General features: G+C 45.2%; 1 protein-coding gene across 4 annotated transcripts in view; it reads right to left on the reverse strand.

The window, feature by feature from the left end:
• Positions 1-761: 761 nt before the first annotated feature.
• The window catches only part of CEACAM1 (CEA cell adhesion molecule 1), a 21900-nt gene continuing 3269 nt past the window's right edge, over positions 762-19392 (reverse strand). The window contains exons 3-9 of one of the 4 annotated variants that reach the window (XM_017849842.1): positions 15506-15784; positions 14850-15104; positions 12189-12473; positions 5818-5947; positions 5041-5093; positions 4374-4405; positions 762-2692 (exon numbers count right to left, since the gene is read on the reverse strand). In XM_017849842.1, coding sequence (XP_017705331.1) covers positions 2573-2692; positions 4374-4405; positions 5041-5093; positions 5818-5947; positions 12189-12473; positions 14850-15104; positions 15506-15784 — 1154 coding nt within the window. In that variant the 3' untranslated portion in view covers positions 762-2572. The remainder of the gene's footprint in view (positions 2693-4373; positions 4406-5040; positions 5094-5817; positions 5948-12188; positions 12474-14849; positions 15105-15505; positions 15785-19392) is intronic. The other 3 variants (XM_017849844.1, XM_017849843.1, XM_017849845.1) reach the window with 3 other exon arrangements.

Consider the following 19392-nt stretch of genomic DNA (forward strand, 5'->3'; position numbering starts at 1 on the left):
AAATGAAGGCTACTCAGGTTAGAAGAGATCTGACCCTCCTAGAGGGCAGAATAAAGGAACTGGGAACCAGAAAGAGTTAGAAGGTGAATGAACCTGTGGAGACCCTTGTATTGCTACATCTAATTCACTGGAGCCGCCGGAGTGGGAAGGGTTGTTGGCCCCTAATGAAGAGGCTGGGAGGTCTTTTACTCATGAGATCATCTTCTCTCCCAGAGGAAGATAGGCACTTCCTCCTAGGGAAGTTGGAGCTGTGGTCTGTTGCTCCCAGATAGACTCACTTTGTTAGCAGGTATGCAAATGAATTTAGCTAATTCTCTGATCACTAGATCAAATATCTGTAGACTTAGAAATAGTTTTATGGCCTACGGCCGGGCGCAGTGGCTCACGCCTGTAATCCCAGCACTTTGGGAGGCCAAGGTGGGCGGATTGCCTGAGGTCAGGAGTTTGAAACCAGTCTGGCCAACATGATGAAACCCTGTCTCTACTAAAAATACAAAAAAATTAGCTGGGCATGGTGGCATGCACCTGTAATCCCAGCTACTTGGGGAGGCTGAGGTGGGGGATTGCTTGAACCAGGAAAGTGGAGGGTGCAGCGAGCTGAGATAGTGCCACTGCACTCCAGCCTGGGTGACAGAGCGAGACTCCATTTCAAAAAGAAAAAAAAAGAAATAGTTTTACTCTGACTCCCCATTGAACAATTTGTTTATTCTGCCTGTAGAGAAAAACATTGTCTAAGGTAGTATCAACCATGAGGCAGCATGTTGATGTCTGATATATTATTTTATTATAAAAACATAGAACAGTTTTCATACATAATTCAGACATGGTCTTAGCCAGGAAAAATTAAATAACACAGCATAGCATGGATGAGGGAAAGTATGCACAGTCCATATCAGGGTTAGAAAACCCTGAAGGAGGTACCTGAGTATAGAGAACTCCAAGCTAATCCTCTTGGAAAAAGCCTCTTAGGCCTAACATGAGATCAGGTAGGCAATATAGAATAAAACCTTTCTCTTGGCCCCAAAGAGATTCCATCTGTGTAGAAGACTGGGTGAGAAGTACTTTTGCCTGTCTTCCTCCTGTCCTTCCTTTTTATTATAAGATACATTTATAGACCCTATAGGAGAAAAGATAAATTTCAGAGGCTGTTAAAAAAGGCTAGGCCTAAGATACTAGGCCTCCTCCTCACAGCCCTGTTTCCTCAAGGGGCATCAGCACCAGTGCAGCTTTCTAGTTGTAAACAATGCCACCAGCATGAGTGATAGTGTCCCTGTAGGGTGTTCCCACTTCTCAAGGACCAAATACACCTTAGCAGAGGCCAAGGTTTCCTGAGAAAGTGAGTGGGGGCAGACAGCAAATGCACAGGTGCAAACATGGAACAGAATGGTAGTTGATGATTGGTCTGAGGTGCCTAGAAACTGAGTGAAATCTAGCTCTAGCCATGAATGAAGAAAACCTTTTCTTATTTTCTATTTGGAGCCTCTGACAAAAAAAACCTTGAGAGGCTCCTGACCAAGGGACCTGAGGGATTTTGGTGGTTTCTTTCACCTAAGGCAATCGGATTGGCTTACATAGCTAAGCTAAGTAAAAATAACCCTTTTCACATAATAAGCAGTTACAAAATTAAAATGGTGGAATGTCTCAGAGAAAAGGAGAAAAATCCCAATACCCCAAATTGTGTATTCTTTAACAATAATTTAAATAATCGCTGAAGGGCAGCTCTCTGATTCCTTTCCCAAGTTCCTAGCAGATTGTTTATCAGAAGCTGGTTCCCTCCTAAAGCTATAACCCCTCCCTCTCAGCACTGCTTTGAATAGAGCCCATAAAGATATTAAAACATATCTGTGCTTTTGCATTTTCCATCAGGAATTGCCTTGGATTTTGGCAAGTGATTTTCCTAGTTGCTTCTAGTGGATTCTCTGAAGACAGGCTTGCAGAAGGATTAGGTGGTCTTCTAGCTAAGCACCAAGGTGCTTAGACCCTAATCCTACAGGTAGACAACCCTGACAGGTAGACATTCTTGACAGTGGACAAGGGTGTGGAATTTCACTATTGGTTATATATTTGATTTTCTTGTGTTTGGTGAGTTCACACAAGGCTTTGGAGAAATAGGAGAAGGCATTACTGCCTTTCTCTCTCTCTTGTTTTCTGGCACATGTACTTAATGGAAAAGGATATAACCTCAAGGCTATGGCAGATCTGAATTAGAATGATAGGACAGGACTGAGGTGAGAAGGAATGAGTGCTCTGAACAGGCAAGTTTAAAACAAGTCCAGGTGGGGAAAAGGGAAAGGGAGGGAAAGTTCTGGCCACTCTTTCCCAAAGTCAGCTTTGCCAAATTTCAATGACAAGAAAGTTGGGTTTCCTACAGACTCCCAATGTACCTTTTCATCTATTGACACTGAGGGAGGGGCTGTGATCAGGCAGTCTGGAGGTGCCTATTAGGAAGGAAGAGTAGCAGGAAATTCTTTCTGTCTCCACCCCTCTACCGCTACAGGGGAAAGGAATCTCCTGGTGATGAGGGTGAGAGACTTGAAAGACGTCAGCACTGCAGTGAGCAGGACAGGTTTCGTTACTTCTTTTTCACTTCTGAATAAATTATTTCTGTGGCTGTTGGGGATGAGGAGGCTGAAGTTGGTTGTGTGGGTTGCTGGGCTTCAAAGTTCAGGGTAGAATAAGTAACTTCATTCATCTGAAAAGCACAAGTAATGATCAGTTAAGTCGGTGACACAGGGCAGGGCCTCACCTTGCCTGGTGTGATTCAGCACCACAGGCTGTTACCATTTTGAAATTTTAGCTCTGGAGAAGGGCTTTTGTTGTTACCCATTCTCTGCTTGCTGACCTCCTGATGAATGATCATTAGAAGAGAGAAATTATGGTATATATGCAATGGAATAGGATAATGCAGCAATGAGAACCAGTAAACCACAAATACATACAATATGGATGAGTCTCACAAAGCAATGTTGAAGAAGCCACATATAAGGATATGTTGTATTTCTCCTTTATGTAAGAACAAAACCAAGCAAAACGAATCTGGAGCATTAGAAGTCAGGATAGTGGTTACTCTTTGGAGGGAAGTGACTGGTAGAGTTTCTTTCTTTCTTTTTTTTTTTTTGAGACGGAGTCTCGTTCTGTCGCCCAGGCTGGAGTGCAATGGCATGATCTCAGTTTGCTGCAAGCTCGACCTCCCAGGTTGAAGCGATTCTCTTGTCTCAGCCTCCCAAGTAGCTGGGATTATAGGCATCCACCACCATGCCCAGCTAATTTTTTATATTTTAGTAGAGACAAGGTTTCACCATGTTGGCCAGGCTGGTTTAGAACTCCTGACTTCAAGTGATCCACCTGCCTTGGCCTCGCAGACTGCTGGGATTACAGGTGTGAGCCACTGTGCCTGGCTGGAAGGGTTTCTTTTAAGGGGAGGTCCTGTAGTATTTCATGATTTGGGTGCTGCTTACCCAGGTGTGTTCAACTTGTGACAGTTCATACATTGTGAAAGTATAATTGTGATTTAGCATTTTCAGTATGTATGTTTGCTCTATAGAAAAGGTAAAATGAAAATGAAAAATTCTTTTTTTGTTGTTTTTTTTGAGACGGAGTCTCTCTCTGTCGCCCGGGCTGGAGTGCAGTGGTATGATCTCAGCTCCCTTCAAGCTCCACTTCCTGGGTTCACACCATTCTCCTGCCTCAGCCTCCCAAGTAGCTGGGACTACAGGTGCCCGCCACCACTCCTGGCTAATTTTTTGTATTTTTAGTAGAGACGAGGTTTCACCATGTTAGCCAGGATGGTTTGGATCTCCTGACCTTGTGATCTGCCTGCCTCGGCCTCCCAAAGTGCTGGAATTATAGGCGTGAGCCACCACGTCTGGCCATAAAATGGAAAATTCTATAAAATTACTATAAAAAACAGGATCTCAGATCTATTAAAATTGAAATTGTCCTTTTGACAGTAAGAGCAGGATCATACTGAAGGTAGGGGAGTGAGAATGATTCAGTGCCTTCCTTTTGTAGGCCATTGTGCTGGGTGCTCTATGTAGGTTATCTTGTTTAATCCCTTCAACTTCTCTTTGAAGTAGGCAGAATGCCCATTTTACAGATGACAAAGCTGATGATCAAAGAGGTTAGGTTACTTGACAAGGGTCATAGAGCTACTAAGAGTTACTTCCAGTATTCAGACACAGGACGGGAATAATTCCAAAATGCACATTCTTGCTGCAAAGTAGACTCATGGGAGTGATTACAAATATTTCTTTGTTGTTGCACCGAGAAACATTAACCCAAACTTGATGTTATATTGTGTCTTCAGGAATAACCAATTCTCTACAGAGTCATTTCCATGAGAAAATAAGCCCATGAAAACCGGATATGCTTACCTTGTTAGGTGGGTCGTTGGAGTGGTCCTGAGCTGGAAAAGCAAAAGAAGAGTTAGCAATCCATGGAAATGCAAAGCTGACTTAAGGTGATTCTAGCTGAAGGGGGTGGCAGTTGGAGGGTGGGGAGATTAAGGATCAGTTAAGGAATTTGCTTCCCTCAGAGTGTATGGTCCAGCACGTTAGTACCAGAGAGGGGGCAGGAATAGAGCCACAGGAGGCCACAATCCACTTATGAAGAGTTCTACCAGTTCACAAGGCCTTGATTTTTACCCAGATGTATTTCTCACCAACATGCTCCAGTGGCAAGGAGGGGCAGCACCCACAGCACCCACAAGACAAGGAAAGTCTCACCAAGGGAGAGTGCCCACATCCGTAATAGAGGCAGGAGGTGGAAGGAGTAAGGCTGAGGAAATGGCTCCTGGAAACACGGGATCTTCCTCAGACCTGCCTGGCCAAGGCAGAGTGAGCCTCTCTCCTCAGATGTGTCTCAGGGGACTCCTGTGGCTAGGAAGGGTGGGAAGACCTATGCCACTTAGGGTTGGGAAATAGAGATCCTTTCTGTGACAATTCACAAGGGAGGGAGTGGTTTGGGAATCCAGGATTCCCTGCCAGGGGAGGGCACATGGTGGAACATACCAGTTCTCCCTGGGTAAGTGGCTTTACTTACTGTGGTTGGAGACTGAGGGTTTGTGCTCTGTGAGATCACGCTGGTCGCTTGCCCTAAATAAATATCAGACACTGTGACTGCTATTCCCAAGCACAGGATCTTTGTTCTTTGAGTTAGGAAGGACACTGTGAGCAGGTAATTCCTTGGAGTCCTTGACGTTCATACTGCCTTTCTTCTGAGGGCCTCATTCCTTAGTCTAACTACAGTCCCTTCTAGTGTTTAATCTTTTCCTGTTTGCTGGATGTTCACATTTCATTTCATTGTTTATCATCTGCTTCTGTGCCTACTTCTATCCTTAAAACCTTTCCCATTTTGTTTTCTGGGGTAGATACTTTTTTTTTTCATCTCTGTCTATTGTTCAAGAGGACTTTGGTTGTTTTTGCTTTCTCTTAGGTTCTCTTCCTATGCTATTTCTCCCTCCTCTTCCTGCTGTGGTCAATAGAACATGTGACTTGCTTTCTCCTGCTGCTTCTTCCATTTTTTCATTTGTTTTCCTTCTTAGACCTTGCTTTCCCTGACTAGGGGACAGAGAAACATACTTGAGTCTCTTCTTCTAGATTAGATGGGGATTGGAATAGCCTTGTCTAGGAGATAATGGGAGATAGGGAGCATGAAGACCAGGGAAGAGGAAACCTGTGGGAATTAGTGCCAAGAAGCAGGAGTTTAGTGGGAGGAGAATGAGATCCAGGCCCAGAGACAGGCAAAGAAATTCTTTCCCTCTCCCAAGCATGGCAGTCAGCCTTGGAGGAAACAGAACAAGAGGAAAGGCCATCATACCTGCCAGTCTTCCTAAAATGCAGAAAACATGCCAGGGCTGCTACTATCAGAACAACCAGGGCCAGTACTCCAATCACAATGCCAGCAATGGCCCCAGCTGTGAGGCCATTTTCTTGTGCTGGATCATTATCTGTCATGGAAAGAAGAAGAAATGAAGGTGAAATTATTTTACAGTGGGGGCTGGGAAACAACTCTCAGAATGAAGTAGTTTCTAATAGTTCCTTCAAGGAATATAGTTTCGTTGTAGGAAGGTTGCTGGAAAGTGATTAGCTAACTATATCCTTGCAATTTTTTTTTTCAATCACCATGTTTCTTTTTTTCTTTTCTTTTCTTTTCTTTTTTTTTTTTTTGAGACGGAGTCTTGCTCTGTCACCCTGGCTGGAGTGCAGCTGGAGATCTTGGCTCACTGTAACCTCTGCCTCCCGGGTTCAAGCGATTCTTCTGCCTCAGCCTTCCAAGTAGCTGGGACTACAGGCATGTGCCACCAAGCCTGGCTAATTTTTGTATTTCTTTAGTAGAGATGGGGTTTCACCATCTTGGCCAGGCTGGTCTTGAACTCCCGACCTTGTGATCCACCTGCCTCGGCCTCCCAAAGTGCTTGGATTATAGGCGTGAGCCACCGCGCCCAGCCCCAATCACCATGTTTCTAGGTTGATGATCTCTCTTCTGTCAGTTCCACCCTGGCCTTTCTACACTCAGACATTTTTAAGGCTTTGAAATGTGAGAAAGGCTGATTGCTATTTTGTATATGATTAGAACTTTCCACCTTTTTTCTGGTTGCATCTTTTTCTCAGTGTCTCAGTTGTGACAGTCTGTGCATTCTGAATTCACCACCTCTTTTGCATAGAGAACTGGCTTCCCACTGGCTCCCAGCAGGGGTATGAAAGCAAGCCCAGTTCTGCGTGACTGTTTTACTCTGAAGTGTGAATGGCTGGAGGACTCCCTGTCAGCCTTGCAGAAACGCTCTTAGAACTTCACTGCAGGCCAGGTGCCATGGCTCACGCCTGTAATCCCAGCACTTTGGGAGGCTGAGGCGGGTGGATCACGAGGTCAGGAGTTCAAGACCAGCCTGGTCAAGATGGTGAAACCCCATCTCTACTAAAAATACAAAAATTCGCCAGGGGTGGTGGCAGGCACCTGTAATCCCAGCTACTTAGGAAGCTGAGGCAGGAGAATCACTTGAACCCGGGGGGTGAAGGTTGCAGTGAGCCGAGATCACACCACTGCACTCAAGCCTGGGTGACAGAGTGAGACTCTGTCTCAAAAAAAAAACAACAAAAATCAAACAAACAAACAAAAAAACTGCACTGCAATCTAAAACTTCCTTCCTCTCTTTCTCTTCCACAGGAATCAGATCTGCATCATGGTCTGAGGTTCCTCTCAATCTCGCCTCACTTTCCCTCACAGGCATTTCCCCAGTAAATTATCTCGTATGTTTAATCTCATCTTCAGTGTATCTAGGTAGATGGAAACTAACATACCAGGCTTGAGACTTTGATTTACTTCCTTTTTTTCCCCTTTCCCATATTTGATCATAGCCATGTCCCGGTGGGTTTCTTGTATAATGCTTCTCCCCCTATATATATAAAATAAATACACAAATAATACCTTTTGCATCTATTTTTTCTTCTTCTTCTTTTTCTTCTTCTTCTTCTTCTTCTTTTTTTTTTTTTTGAGGCAGGTTCTCACTCTATCACCTAGGCTGGAGTGCGGTGGCACAATCATGGCTCATTGTAGCCTTTTGGGATCAAGTGATCCTCCCACCTCAGTCTCCTCAATAGCTGGGACTATAAGCACATGCCACCACACCTGGCTAATTCTTTTTCTTTCTTTCTTTTTTTTTTTGAGTCCGAGTTTCACTCTTGTTGCCCAGGCTAGAGTGCAATGGCGTGATCTCGGCTCACTGCAACCTCTGCCTCTCAGGTTCAAGCGATTCTTCTGCCTCAGCCTCCTGAGTAGCTGGGATTACAGGCACTTGCCACCACGCCCAGCTAATTTTGTATTTTTAGTAGAGATGGGGTTTCTCCATGCTGGTTAGGCTGGTCTTGAACTCCCGACCTCAGGTGACCCGCCTGCCTCGGCCTCCCAAAGTGTTGGGATTACAGGCGTGAGCCACCATGCCCACCCACCTGGCTAATTTAGAAAAATAATTTTTGTAGAGATAGGATTCCACTATATTGCCCAGGCTGGTCTTGGACTCTTGGGCTCAAGAGATCCTCCAGCCTTGGTCTTCCAAGTATTGGGATTACAGATGTGAGCCACTGTATCCAGCCTATTTCTCCTTTATATCTGTTGCAACTATTTGGGGCTTAACCCTCACCAGTCAGCTCAGGCTGGTGATTAATGCTATGTTAGCTACTTTTGTGGGGTACTTCCTGTGTGCCAGGCCCTGTGCTGCTAAATGCTTTATGTGTATCTCATTTGATCCATAAAATGATGCTGTCAGGTAGACATTATTTCCATTTTAAATATGAAAAAATGGAAGCTTAGAGTGGTGAAAAGCTTACCTAAAGTCAGATGGCTAGTGAGAGGTGGATCTGAGATTTGACTCTAGGACTACCTGATTTCAAGGCTAATGATAATAGCAGTAGTAATAGCAGCTAACATTTATGAAACATTTCTTCTGTGCGTGGTGTTTTGCTGAAGGTTTATTATTACATTAAATCTTTAAAATCATACTAAGGGGCCAGGCGTGGTGGCTCACACCTCTAATCCCAGCACTTTGGGAAACTGAGATGGGAGGATTGCTTGAGCCCAGGAATTTGAGTCTAGCCTGGGTAACATGATGATATTCTGTCTCTCGGAAAACAAAAATAAAAATAAATTAGCCAGGTGTGATAGCATGTACTACTTAGGAGGCTAAGGTGGGAGAATTGCTTGAGCCCAGGAGGTTGAAGCTGCAGTGATCTGTGTTTGCACCACTGCACTCCAGTCTGGGTGACAGAGTGAGACCCTGTCTCAAAAACAAAACAAAAACCCAAAAGCCTTGCAATACTATGGAGCAGGCATTCTCAGTGCAATTTTCGGTTGAGGAATCCGAGGCTCAGAGTAGTTAAGAATCTTGTGCAAGAAAGAAATTTATAACTGTAGGCCAGGTACAGTGGTGCACGACTGTAATCCCAGCAATTTGGGAGGCTGAGGCAGGTGTATCACTTGAGCTCAGGAATTTGAGACCAGCTGGGCAAGATGGTGAAACCCTGTCTCTACAAAAAATTACACAAATTAGCTGGGGGTGGTGGTGTGTGTCTGTAGTTTCAGCTACCCAGGAGGCTGAGGCAGGAGGATTGCTTGAACCTGGGAGGTTAAGGCTGCGGTGAGCCACGATCAGCCTCGGTGACAGAGTGAAAACCTGTCTCAAACCAAAAAAAAAAAAAAAAAAAAAAGGTTGTTCTTCAAAAAAGATTATTATAATTGACAACTTGTAACTAGATTGACTAAGAAAGAAAGAAGATTCATTTTACTAAAGTCAGAAATGAAAGTGAAACATTACTACTAATTCTGCAGAAATAATAGGGATTATAAGAGTACTATGAGTAATTGAATGCCAACAGATTGGATTACCTGGATGAAATAAACAAATTCCTAGAAACACAAAACCTGCCATGATAGAATCATGAATAAATAGAAAATCCCAATAGACCTATAAGCAGTAATGAAAATGAGTCGATAAAAGCATTTGACAAAATTCAACATTCTTTCATGCTAAAAAACACTGAAACTAGGAATAGAAGGAAATTCTCAACATAATAAATGCTACACCTGAAAACCCCCAGCTACCATCATAGTCAATGATGAAAGATTGAAAACTTTTCCTTTAAGATCAAGAACAAGACAAGGATGCCTGCTTTTGCCACTTCTATTCAATGTAATATTGGAAGACCTAGACAGAACAATTAGCCAAGAAAAAAAAAAAGCATCTAGATTGGAAAGAAGTACAATTATACCTGTTTGCAGAATACACTAACTTATATATAGAAAACCCTAGAGATCCCACAAAAAAACTATTAGAATAATAAATTCAGCAAAGTGGCAGTATACAAAATCAACAAACAAAAATCAGTTGTATTTTTGTATACTAACAATGAACAATTCAAAGGAAAATTAAGAAAAAAATTATGTTTATAAGAGCTTTAAAATACTTAGAAATAAACTTAACCAAAGAGGTGAAAGATTTGTACCCTGAAAATACAAAACATTGCCAAAAGAAATTAAATAAGACATAAATGGAAAAGACACCCCATTTTCATGGATTAGAAGACTTAATATTGTTAAGATGACAGTACTACCCAAAGTGATCTACAGATTCAGTGCAATCTCTATCAAAATTCCAGTAATATTTTTTGCAGAAATAGAAAAATTCATTCCAAAATTTATATAGACTCTGAAGGGACCATGAATAGTCAAAGCAATCTTGAAAAAGAATAAAGTTGAAGGGCTCACACTTCCTGGTTTCAAAATTTTTTACAAAGTTACGGTAATCGTCACGCCCATAATCTTAGCACTTTGGGAGGTGGAGGCGGGTGTATTGCTTGAGCTCAGGAGTTTGAGACCAGCCTCGGCAACATGGTGAAACCCTATCTCTACAAAGAAAAGCAACAAAACTAAACAAAAAACCCCCAAACAACAACAACACAACAAGCAAACAAAACCCAAAAGCTACAGTAATCAAAACAGTATGGTACTGGCAAAAAGAAATAGAAACCAGTGGAATAAAATATAGAGCCCAGAAAGAAATGTTTGCATACATAGCCAAATGGTTTTTGACAAGGGTGCCAAGTTCATTCAGTGGGGAAAGGATAGTCTTTTCAACAAATGTCATTGAAGAAACTGGATATCCCTGCAAAAGAATGAAATTGAACCTTTATGTAACACCATATGTAAAAATTAATTCAAAATGCATAAAAGACCCGAATGTAAGAGCTAAAACTATAAAGCTCTTGGAAGATAGAGTGAAAACTTTGGAACGTTGAATTTGGCAATGATTTCTTGGCTATGACACCAAAAGCATAGGCAACGAAAGAAGAAATAGAGAAATTGACCTTCATGAAAATTAAAAGCTTTTGTGCATCAAAGCACATTATCACGAAAGTGAGAAGACCTCTTATAGAATGGGAGAAAATATTTGAGAATCATGTATCTGATAAGAGATTAATATCCAAAATATATAAAGAACTACTGCAACTCAACAAAAAATCCCCAAACAACCTAATTAAAACATGGGCAAAGAACTTGAATAAACATTTCTCCAAAGAAGATAAATGGCCAATAAGCACATGAAAACATGCTAAATATTGATAATCATTAGGGAAGTGCAAATCAAAACTCCAGTGATATACCACCTTACAACCATTAGGATGGCTCTTATAAAAAGCAAAACAAAACAAAACCAAAAAACAACAAATGTTTTTGAGGATGTAGAGAAATTGGAACTCTAGTGAATTACTGGTGGGAATGTGAAATGGTATAGCCACTGTGGAAAATGGTATGATGGTTCTTCAAAATTAACCAGAATTACCATTTGATCCAGCAGTTCCACTTCTGAGTATCTATTCAAAAGAACTGAAAGCAGGGATTTGAACAGATGTTTGTATACCATGTGTGTAATAGCATTATTCATAATAGCCAAAAAATGGAAGCAACCTAACTGTCCATAGATGGATGAATGGATAAGCAAAATGTGATATATCTATCTACACAGCGTAATAGTATTCAGTCTCCAAAAAGAATGAAATTCTGATACATTCTACAACATAGATGAAACTTGAAGACATGATGCTGAATGAAGTAAGCCAGACACAAAAGGACAAATATTGCATGCTTCCATCTCTATGAGAGGTACTTAGAATAGTTAAATACAGGGTGGGCACAGTGGCTCATTCCTGTAATCCCAGCACTTTGGGAGGCGGAGGCTGAGACCAGGAGATTGAGACCAGCCTGGGCAACACAGTGAAACCCCATCTCTACAAAAAAATTTAAAAAATTAGCCAGGCATGGTGGTTCACACCTGTAGTCCCAGCTACTCTGGAGGCTGAAGTGGCAGGATTGCTTGAGCCCAGGGGATTGAGGCTGGAGTGAGCTTTGATCACAGCACAGCACTCCAGCCTGGGTGAAGACCCTGTCTCAAAACAACAAAATAAACAAAAAAACCCAACCAACCAAGAAGAAAAAAAAAAAAACAAAAAAACTAAAAACAAAAACCAAAAAACTAAGTATATTTGATTCAGAGCCTAAGCTCTTAACCACTTTGCAATTCTGTTTGCTATAATGGTCTCTTCATTGAGATTCTGCCTCCTGTGAGTTTTATCCATTTTGCACACCATTGGCAGAGTAATCCTCCAGGGACATATAGGAAGGGGTGAGGAGTCACTTACAGTTTACAGTGAGCATGATGGGGTCGCTTCGGTTCTTACTGATTAGGTTGAAGACCTCACATGAATACTTCCCAGCATCCTCTCTCTTGACAGGGTTTATGCTGAGGGTGGTGTTGTCCTGGGACAGCTTCATCCTCTCCGAGGATGGGAGACTCTGGTCCTTGAAGAACCAACTGATGGAGATTCCAGTGTCATTTGTGGAGCAGGTCAGGTTCACAGAGTCCTTATCTTCTGTGACTGTGGTCTTGCTGGCTTTGATTTGGGGCTGTGCTACTGGACTTAGTTCTGCGGACAGACAGAGTATCTGAGATAACCTCCTGAGAACAGGGTTGGGGCCTGGGGCCTGGGGCTATGCTCCTTTCCCTGAGACCTTAGCCAGCTCTCAGGTCCCACAGTGAGCTGTGTAAAGGTGACCAACCAGGGGATAGCCCTGACCCTCTGCAGAAGGTCAAGTGTCTTTGTTCAGGTGATGATCTGTAAAGAGAGGGCTGCACTTCCCTTCTGACCCCAGATTGTCTCAGAGTGACCCTCTGGGTATCTCTGTATCCCCACTTGGAATCCCCTTCTCAGCGTGCAGACCGAGCAACATCATCAGGTAGAATGTTTTGCCCACTGACTCTTTTTTTTTTTTTTTTTTGAGACAGAGCCTTGCTCTGTCACCCAGGCTGGAGTGCAGTGGCATGATCTCGGCTCACTGCAAACTCTGCCTTTTGGGTTCACGCCATTCTCCTGCATCAGCCTCCTGAGTAGTTGGGACTACAGGCATCTGCCACCACACCCGGATAATTTTTCATGTTTTTAGTAGAGACCAGGTTTCACTGTGTCAGCCAGGATGGTCTTGATCTCCTGACCTTGTGATCCGCCCACCTCAGCCTCCCAAAGTGCTGGGGTTACAGGCATGAGCCACCATGCCCGGCCTCCCACTGACTTTTGTGTGACCCTTTCCTGGAGCTTTCTGTGATCAGGCTTCCTTCCTGTGACTGTCACTTTACATAAAAAAGGGAAGGTAGTGTGTTTTTTCATTAAATGATTTTTTAGAGAATGAAGTTGGCCCATCCAGTCTTCACGACCTTAGTATCTGGAGAAGTTCCAATCTGAAGGATTTCTCACTGTAAAGAGGAGTTTTACTTCCTGGTCTGTGGATAGAATATCACAGTGAAGGAGATTCCTAGAGAGTAGGCACAGTGTTAACAAAAGGCTGATATTCTTACCTTCTCTACAAATACACACTGTTTGGCATTGCCCATTCTCTCCAATGCAGAGCCCCTGTGGCTGAATCTCTGGATTTCTCCAAGTGTGGGTCACTTGCTGTGTTCTGTGCTATCCCACATGCTGTGCCCACAGCCTCATACAGCTGGTGACTTCAGAGCCAGGACAAGCTAGGGAGGCAGCCTGACCCAGGAGAGGATCAGGTGTTGACTGCCTTTTTTTTTTTTTGAGACGGAGTCTTGCTCTGTTGCCCAGGCTGGAGTGCACTGGCCGAATCTCAGCTCACTGCAAGCTCTGCCTCCCGGGTTCACGCCATTCTCCTGCCTCAGCTTCCCGAGTAGCTGGGACTACAGGCGCCCGCCACCTCGCCCGGCTAGTTTTTTTGTATTTTTTAGTAGAAACGGGGTTTCACCCTGTTAGCCAGGATGGTCTCGATCTCCTGACCTCTCTCTGACCTTGTACTGCCCCGTTCCGGCCTCCCAAAGTGCTGGGATTACAGGCTTGAGCCACCGGTGCCGGCCCTTTTTTTTTTTTTTTTTTTTTTTTTTTTTTTTTTTTTTTTTTTTGAGACAGAGTCTCTCTCTGTTGTCCAGGCTGGAGTGCAGTGGCGCCATCTCGGCTCATTGCAACCTCTGCCTCCCAGGTTCAAGTGATTCTTGTGCCTCAGCCTCCCTAGTGACTGGGATTACAGGCACATACAATCATGCCTGGTTAATTTTTTTTAAAATATATTTTTAGTAGAGACGGAGTTTTGCCATGTTGGTCAGGCTGGTCTCGAACTCCTAATGTCAGGTGATCCTCCTACCTCGGCCTTCCGAAGTGCTGGGATTGCAGGCATGAGCCACCATACCCAGCCATTGACTGCCATTTTGATTTAGCTGGATTCACGACAGGCCACCTGGCCACCTTCCCCACACACCTGCGTCCTACCCCACATGGAGTCAGGGCAGAGCCAATCACCGGGCAAGCTGGGAGTAGAGCAGGGAGCAAAGTCTGAGCTGCTCATCGCTGATGAAGGGCATTTCCTTCTCTCATTTAGGGAAAGCTAATGTGAGCCTGTTTCAAAACCTCACATATTCCTTATATCTCATGGAGTAGGTAAAAGAAGGCCAAGAAGTTACAGAGAGGGACATGTCAGTGACAGAAGCAACTTGACCTTGAGGACCCTTTCTGCTTCCCCCTCTGTGAAGCCCCTCCTGCTACATGGGGCTTTCTGGGACTGAGAGAACCCCCTCCCCACATTCCAGGCTGGACCTAAGTTCAGCTGTGAGAAATCAGAAAAACAAAGGGAAGAGAGTTGGCAGAGATGAATTGAGAGGGTTCAGGGGAGAATTTGGACTTGTTTTGCCCGTTGGATACAGGCTGGAAAAGAAAATTTCTTCTCTGCTCCTATTTGAAAACCAGAGAGCTTGTACCCCAGAGCTTAGTGTCGATGCCCCAGGGATTACTTACCAAAGACTATGATTGTCTTGACTGTGGTCCTGTTGCGGCCAGTGACTGAGTTATTGGCGTGGCAGGTATAGGATCCACTATTATTCACAGTGATGCTGGGGATAAACAGCTCTTGTGCGTTTTGCTGGAATGTTCCATTAATAAGCCAGGAATATTGTGCAGGTGGGTTAGAGGCCGCAGAGCAGGAGAGGTTGAGGTTTGCCCCTGGACGGTAATAGGTGTCTGAAGGGGAAATGGTGGGGGTGTCCGGGCCATCTGGAGCAAAGAAAATAAAGCCACAGGTGATGTCATCAGAGGGAAGGGGAAGCTCCTGGTCTGGAGAAGGGCCACAGTGTTCCTCTCTACCAAGTCACAACCCTGGAGTCCCAACCAAACCTCCGCTGTGTCCACTGAGTCTGGGTCTGAGACATTCACCTGTTTCTTCCATCACAGGCTGCAGACCCTGAGCCTCCCAGGACAGGAGCAGCCCCTCCCCTCCTATTCTTGGTCCAGGCTGGGACTGCCCAGGTTTGCTTGGGACAGGAAGTCATGGCCAGCCTGGGTGTCCAGAGTTAAGGGTCTGAGTCCTTAGACCTGAGAGGAACTGAGAGGCCCGGCCTCTGGGTGCGTGGATTTGGGCTGGCGGCCTGGGCCACAGAGGAACAGAAAATACTCACAGGTGACATTCAAGGTGACTGGGTCACTGCGGTTGGCACTCACTGGGTTCTGTGTTTCACACTCATAGGGTCCTGTGTCATTCCTTATGACACTGAGTAGAGTGAGGGTCCTGTTGCCATTGGAGAGCTGCAGCCTGGAACTGACCGGGAGGCTCTGATTGTTTACCCACCACAGATAGGTTGTGTCTTGAGTCTCAGGTTCACAGGTTAAGGTCACAGCATCCTTGTCCTCCACGGGGTTGGAGTTGTTGATGGTGATGTAGGGCTTGGGCAGCTCCGCTGTACAGATAACAGAGAGAAGATTGCCGTGTGTGGCACCTTTGATTCCTCCACAGGCATTTTTCTTTTCTCTCTTTTTTTTTTGGAGATGGAGCCTCGCTGTGTTGCCCAGGCTGGAGTGCAATGGCGTGATCTCAGCTCACCGCAACCTCCACCTCCTGGGTTCAAGCAATTCTCCTGCCTCAGCCTCCCAAGTAACTGGGATTACAGGCACATGCCACCATGCCCGATGGGCTTTCACGGTATTGCCCAGGCTGGTCTCGAACTCCTGAGCTCTGGCAATCTGCCTGACTCGGCCTCCCAAAGTGCTGGGATTACAAGTGTGAACCACTGTGCCTGGCTGGGCATTTTTCTTTCTTTCTTTTTTTTTTTTGAGGCGGAGTCTCACTTTGCTGCTGAGGCTGGGGTGCAGTGGCACGATCTCGGCTCACTGCAACCTCTTCCTCCCGGGTTCAAGTGATTCTCCTGCCTCAGCCTCCTGAGTAACTGGGTCTATAGGTGCATACCACCATGCCCGGCTAATTTTTTGTATTTTTGGTAGAGACGGGGTTTCACCGTTAGCCGGGATGGTCTCGATCTCTTGACCTCGTGATCTGCCTGCCTCGGCCTCCCAAAGTGCTGGGATTCTGGCCGGGCATTTTTCATTTGGCATCTCCCCACCTCTCAGCCAACCTGAGTCTTTAAAAGCCCACGGCAAGTGTGTGTTTCACAAGACAGATGCACAATGATCTGAGGGCTCAGAGACTGTGAGGCCGCCTGCTTTGTGTGAGAGAAGCACAGACTTTCTCAAGTGTGAACTGAGCAGCAGTGTTGGGTTGTGGACAGACCCAGGACTGGGAGTCATAGCCCCCGCCACTTCTGGTCTTTCCCAGACTGGCTGACGACTGCCTGGCCCACCTGTGGGTCCTCACCTGGAATGTGCAGGTGCTGGCTCCCTTCCAGCTTCACAGTCCTACTTTGCCCCACTAGGTGTGTTTTCTCTGCAGCTTCCCTGTCTAAGGACATCCTAGAGATGGGTAATGATGGGACTTCCCATTGTCCTTAAACCCTGAGGATACTGTGCAGCCTGGCCTGGGACTCTGCGTTTCAGCAGAAATAACACAGGGAACACCAGGGGCAAGCCTGAAAGTCAGCTCAGTCGTCAGGCAGTGGAACCACAAGGTGGGGCAGTTTTTCCCAGGTGTTTAATGATGACTGACTTGAGCCAGTGACTCCTAAAGATAGAGCAGAGTCCAAGGAATGATCTAGAAAAGAGTGAGGGTGACAGGCAGGAGCTGCCTGGATTTAACAGCATAACTATGTTCCTTGACTTTAGTTTTTAATGTCCCTTCTGCCCCTGAAAAGGGCAAGTGACAGCACTGTGGATCTTTTCTGAAATATGTGGGTTTTTTGCAAATGCAGAATAACTGACTAGTGGAATGGAAGGAGCATGAACTTGCTGAAAATCTGACCCTCATGGGCCGTGTGTGTTTGGTAGATCTGGGATATAAATTTGAGAAGTCAGATTATTCCATTTGTGAAAATTGTTATTAATACTCTGGATCTAACACCAACTACTAAGAGGAATATTTCTCTAGAGAGCATGATAAACTCTTAAACCAAGCTCTGAAGTCCGGTAGGATCATGTTATGATCAAAGAAAGATGCTGAAGTCAGCTTGAAATCAGTGACTCCCTGGGTAGAAGGGACTCCTGGGTCCTGTTAGGAAGACAGAACTTGTCAGAAAGGATATCTGAGGGTTCTCAATTGCATTAAGAGAGAAACGATGCCGTATGAGGAGAAGTGATGTATGTTATGTCAGTAAATTTAGAAAGAGTTCTATGTTACAAATTCCTGTGGAAATTCAGGTAAAAAGAAGAGGAACCCAAAACAGTCATGTGAAATACTTTCCTTCTTTTCTCTCAACCTCAGGAAACACAACTAGAGATTGACCAAATTCATCCAAATTGGGCAGAGTCTAAGTGAGACACTAGTGGCTAATGCATCTCCCTGTACGAGAGATCCCACCTTATGACAATGGTGTCATCATGAGGACACAGATATATGTGGAATGGGCAGCAAACCCATCAGACAGCATCTGCCTGGACAGCTCCACCTGGGGAAGGTCCCAGGAACCAGTAGAGGATGTGAGCCCACAGCAGGACAGGGATGGAGTTGGGAGTCAAATGGGTGAAATGAGCCCATGGGCTTTGGGGACTGCAGACTTGTCCTTCTGCCTCTGATCCCCTGGTGAGTCAGTGTAGAGAGTGCACGGAGGAGTCGCTCGTCCCTGTCCTGTGGCCTGTCCCGGGACTCATGTTGGCCTCACTGAGGGAAAGAGCCCTGGATGGGAACACAGTGGAAGCTCGTTCTCCTGGTGAGCTGGGGACAGTGGCTCGTGGTGGACCTGGCAGGGGCGGCTGCTCCGGGTTGATTTCTGTGCCTTTCCTACTGCCTGGGGAGGTGGGCCTGGCCACAGTGTGAGCAGGAAGGGAACAGGACAGTCAGCCTTGTAAGAGGGAGTGTCTGGGAAAGGCCTAAGGGTGGAGGAAACTGTGCAGTTCAGCTGGGATAAAAAGAGAGGAAAATGAGGACATGGAGGAGCAGAGAGAGAGTCAGAGATGCCCATGATAGTGAGCAGTGGGGGCTACAGTGACCTCAGAGACCCCAGCAACCAGGAGCCTCTGGTGTCCCAGAACCAAGACCAGGGAGCCCTGAAAACCTTCCCACAGCTGAGCAGCCCCAGAGAGTCACATGAAATGTGGTACTTGGGGTGGCTTTAGGGGCAGACAGTCAGGGGATGGAACATGGGTCTCAGTCCCTGGAAGGATGGGGAGCTGGCATGGCAAGAACCTCCCAGGATTCTGCAAACAGATCCAATCTCTAAAGAGGTTATGGATCATTCAATCATTCATTCATTCATAAGAGAACTACTGAACGAGTGTGTGTTTCTTGTTGGGCCCTGGCTGGTACAAAGTGTGAATGGGGAGAGAAAGCAAAGTCCTTTCCTTTATCCTCCTGTGGGAGTGACACCAACACATCGGGAAACACAGGATTTCAAGTCCAGGGAGCAGAGGTGTGGGTCTGAGGGGATAGGCCTGAACTTTTTTTTTTTTTTTTTTTTTGAGATAGAGTCTCGGCTGGGCACGGTGGCTGACACCTGTAATCCCAGCACTTTGGGAGGCTGAGGTGGGTGAATCACAAGGTCAGGAGATCCAGACCATCCTGGCTAACACAGTGAAACCCTGTCTTTACTAATAAAATACAAAAATATTAGGCGGGCGCGGTGGCCCGCGTCTGTAGTCCCAGCTACTCCGGAGGTTGAGGTAGGAGAATGGTGTGAACCTGGGAGGCGGAGCTTGCAGTGAGCTGAGGTTGCGCCACTATACTCCAGCCCGGGTGACAGAGCGAGACTCCGTCTCAAAAAAAAAAAAGTTAAAATTTATAAAAACTTAAACAGACATAGACTGCACATGGTACTTTTCATAGTTGAGAGAAATGTAAACAGACATAAAGACATAACCACACAAAATTAACTGCAGTACACAAGGTACTACTGTAGTAATTCTGTAGCCATGTCATATTGCTATTGCTTGAGTGAGCTCAAAGGCTGTGAGTATTCCCTTAAAA

The sequence above is a fragment of the Rhinopithecus bieti genome, unplaced genomic scaffold (assembly GCF_001698545.2).
Source record: "Rhinopithecus bieti isolate Rb0 unplaced genomic scaffold, ASM169854v2 scaffold_33065, whole genome shotgun sequence".
In the NCBI taxonomy this organism is placed as follows: domain Eukaryota; kingdom Metazoa; phylum Chordata; class Mammalia; order Primates; family Cercopithecidae; genus Rhinopithecus; species Rhinopithecus bieti.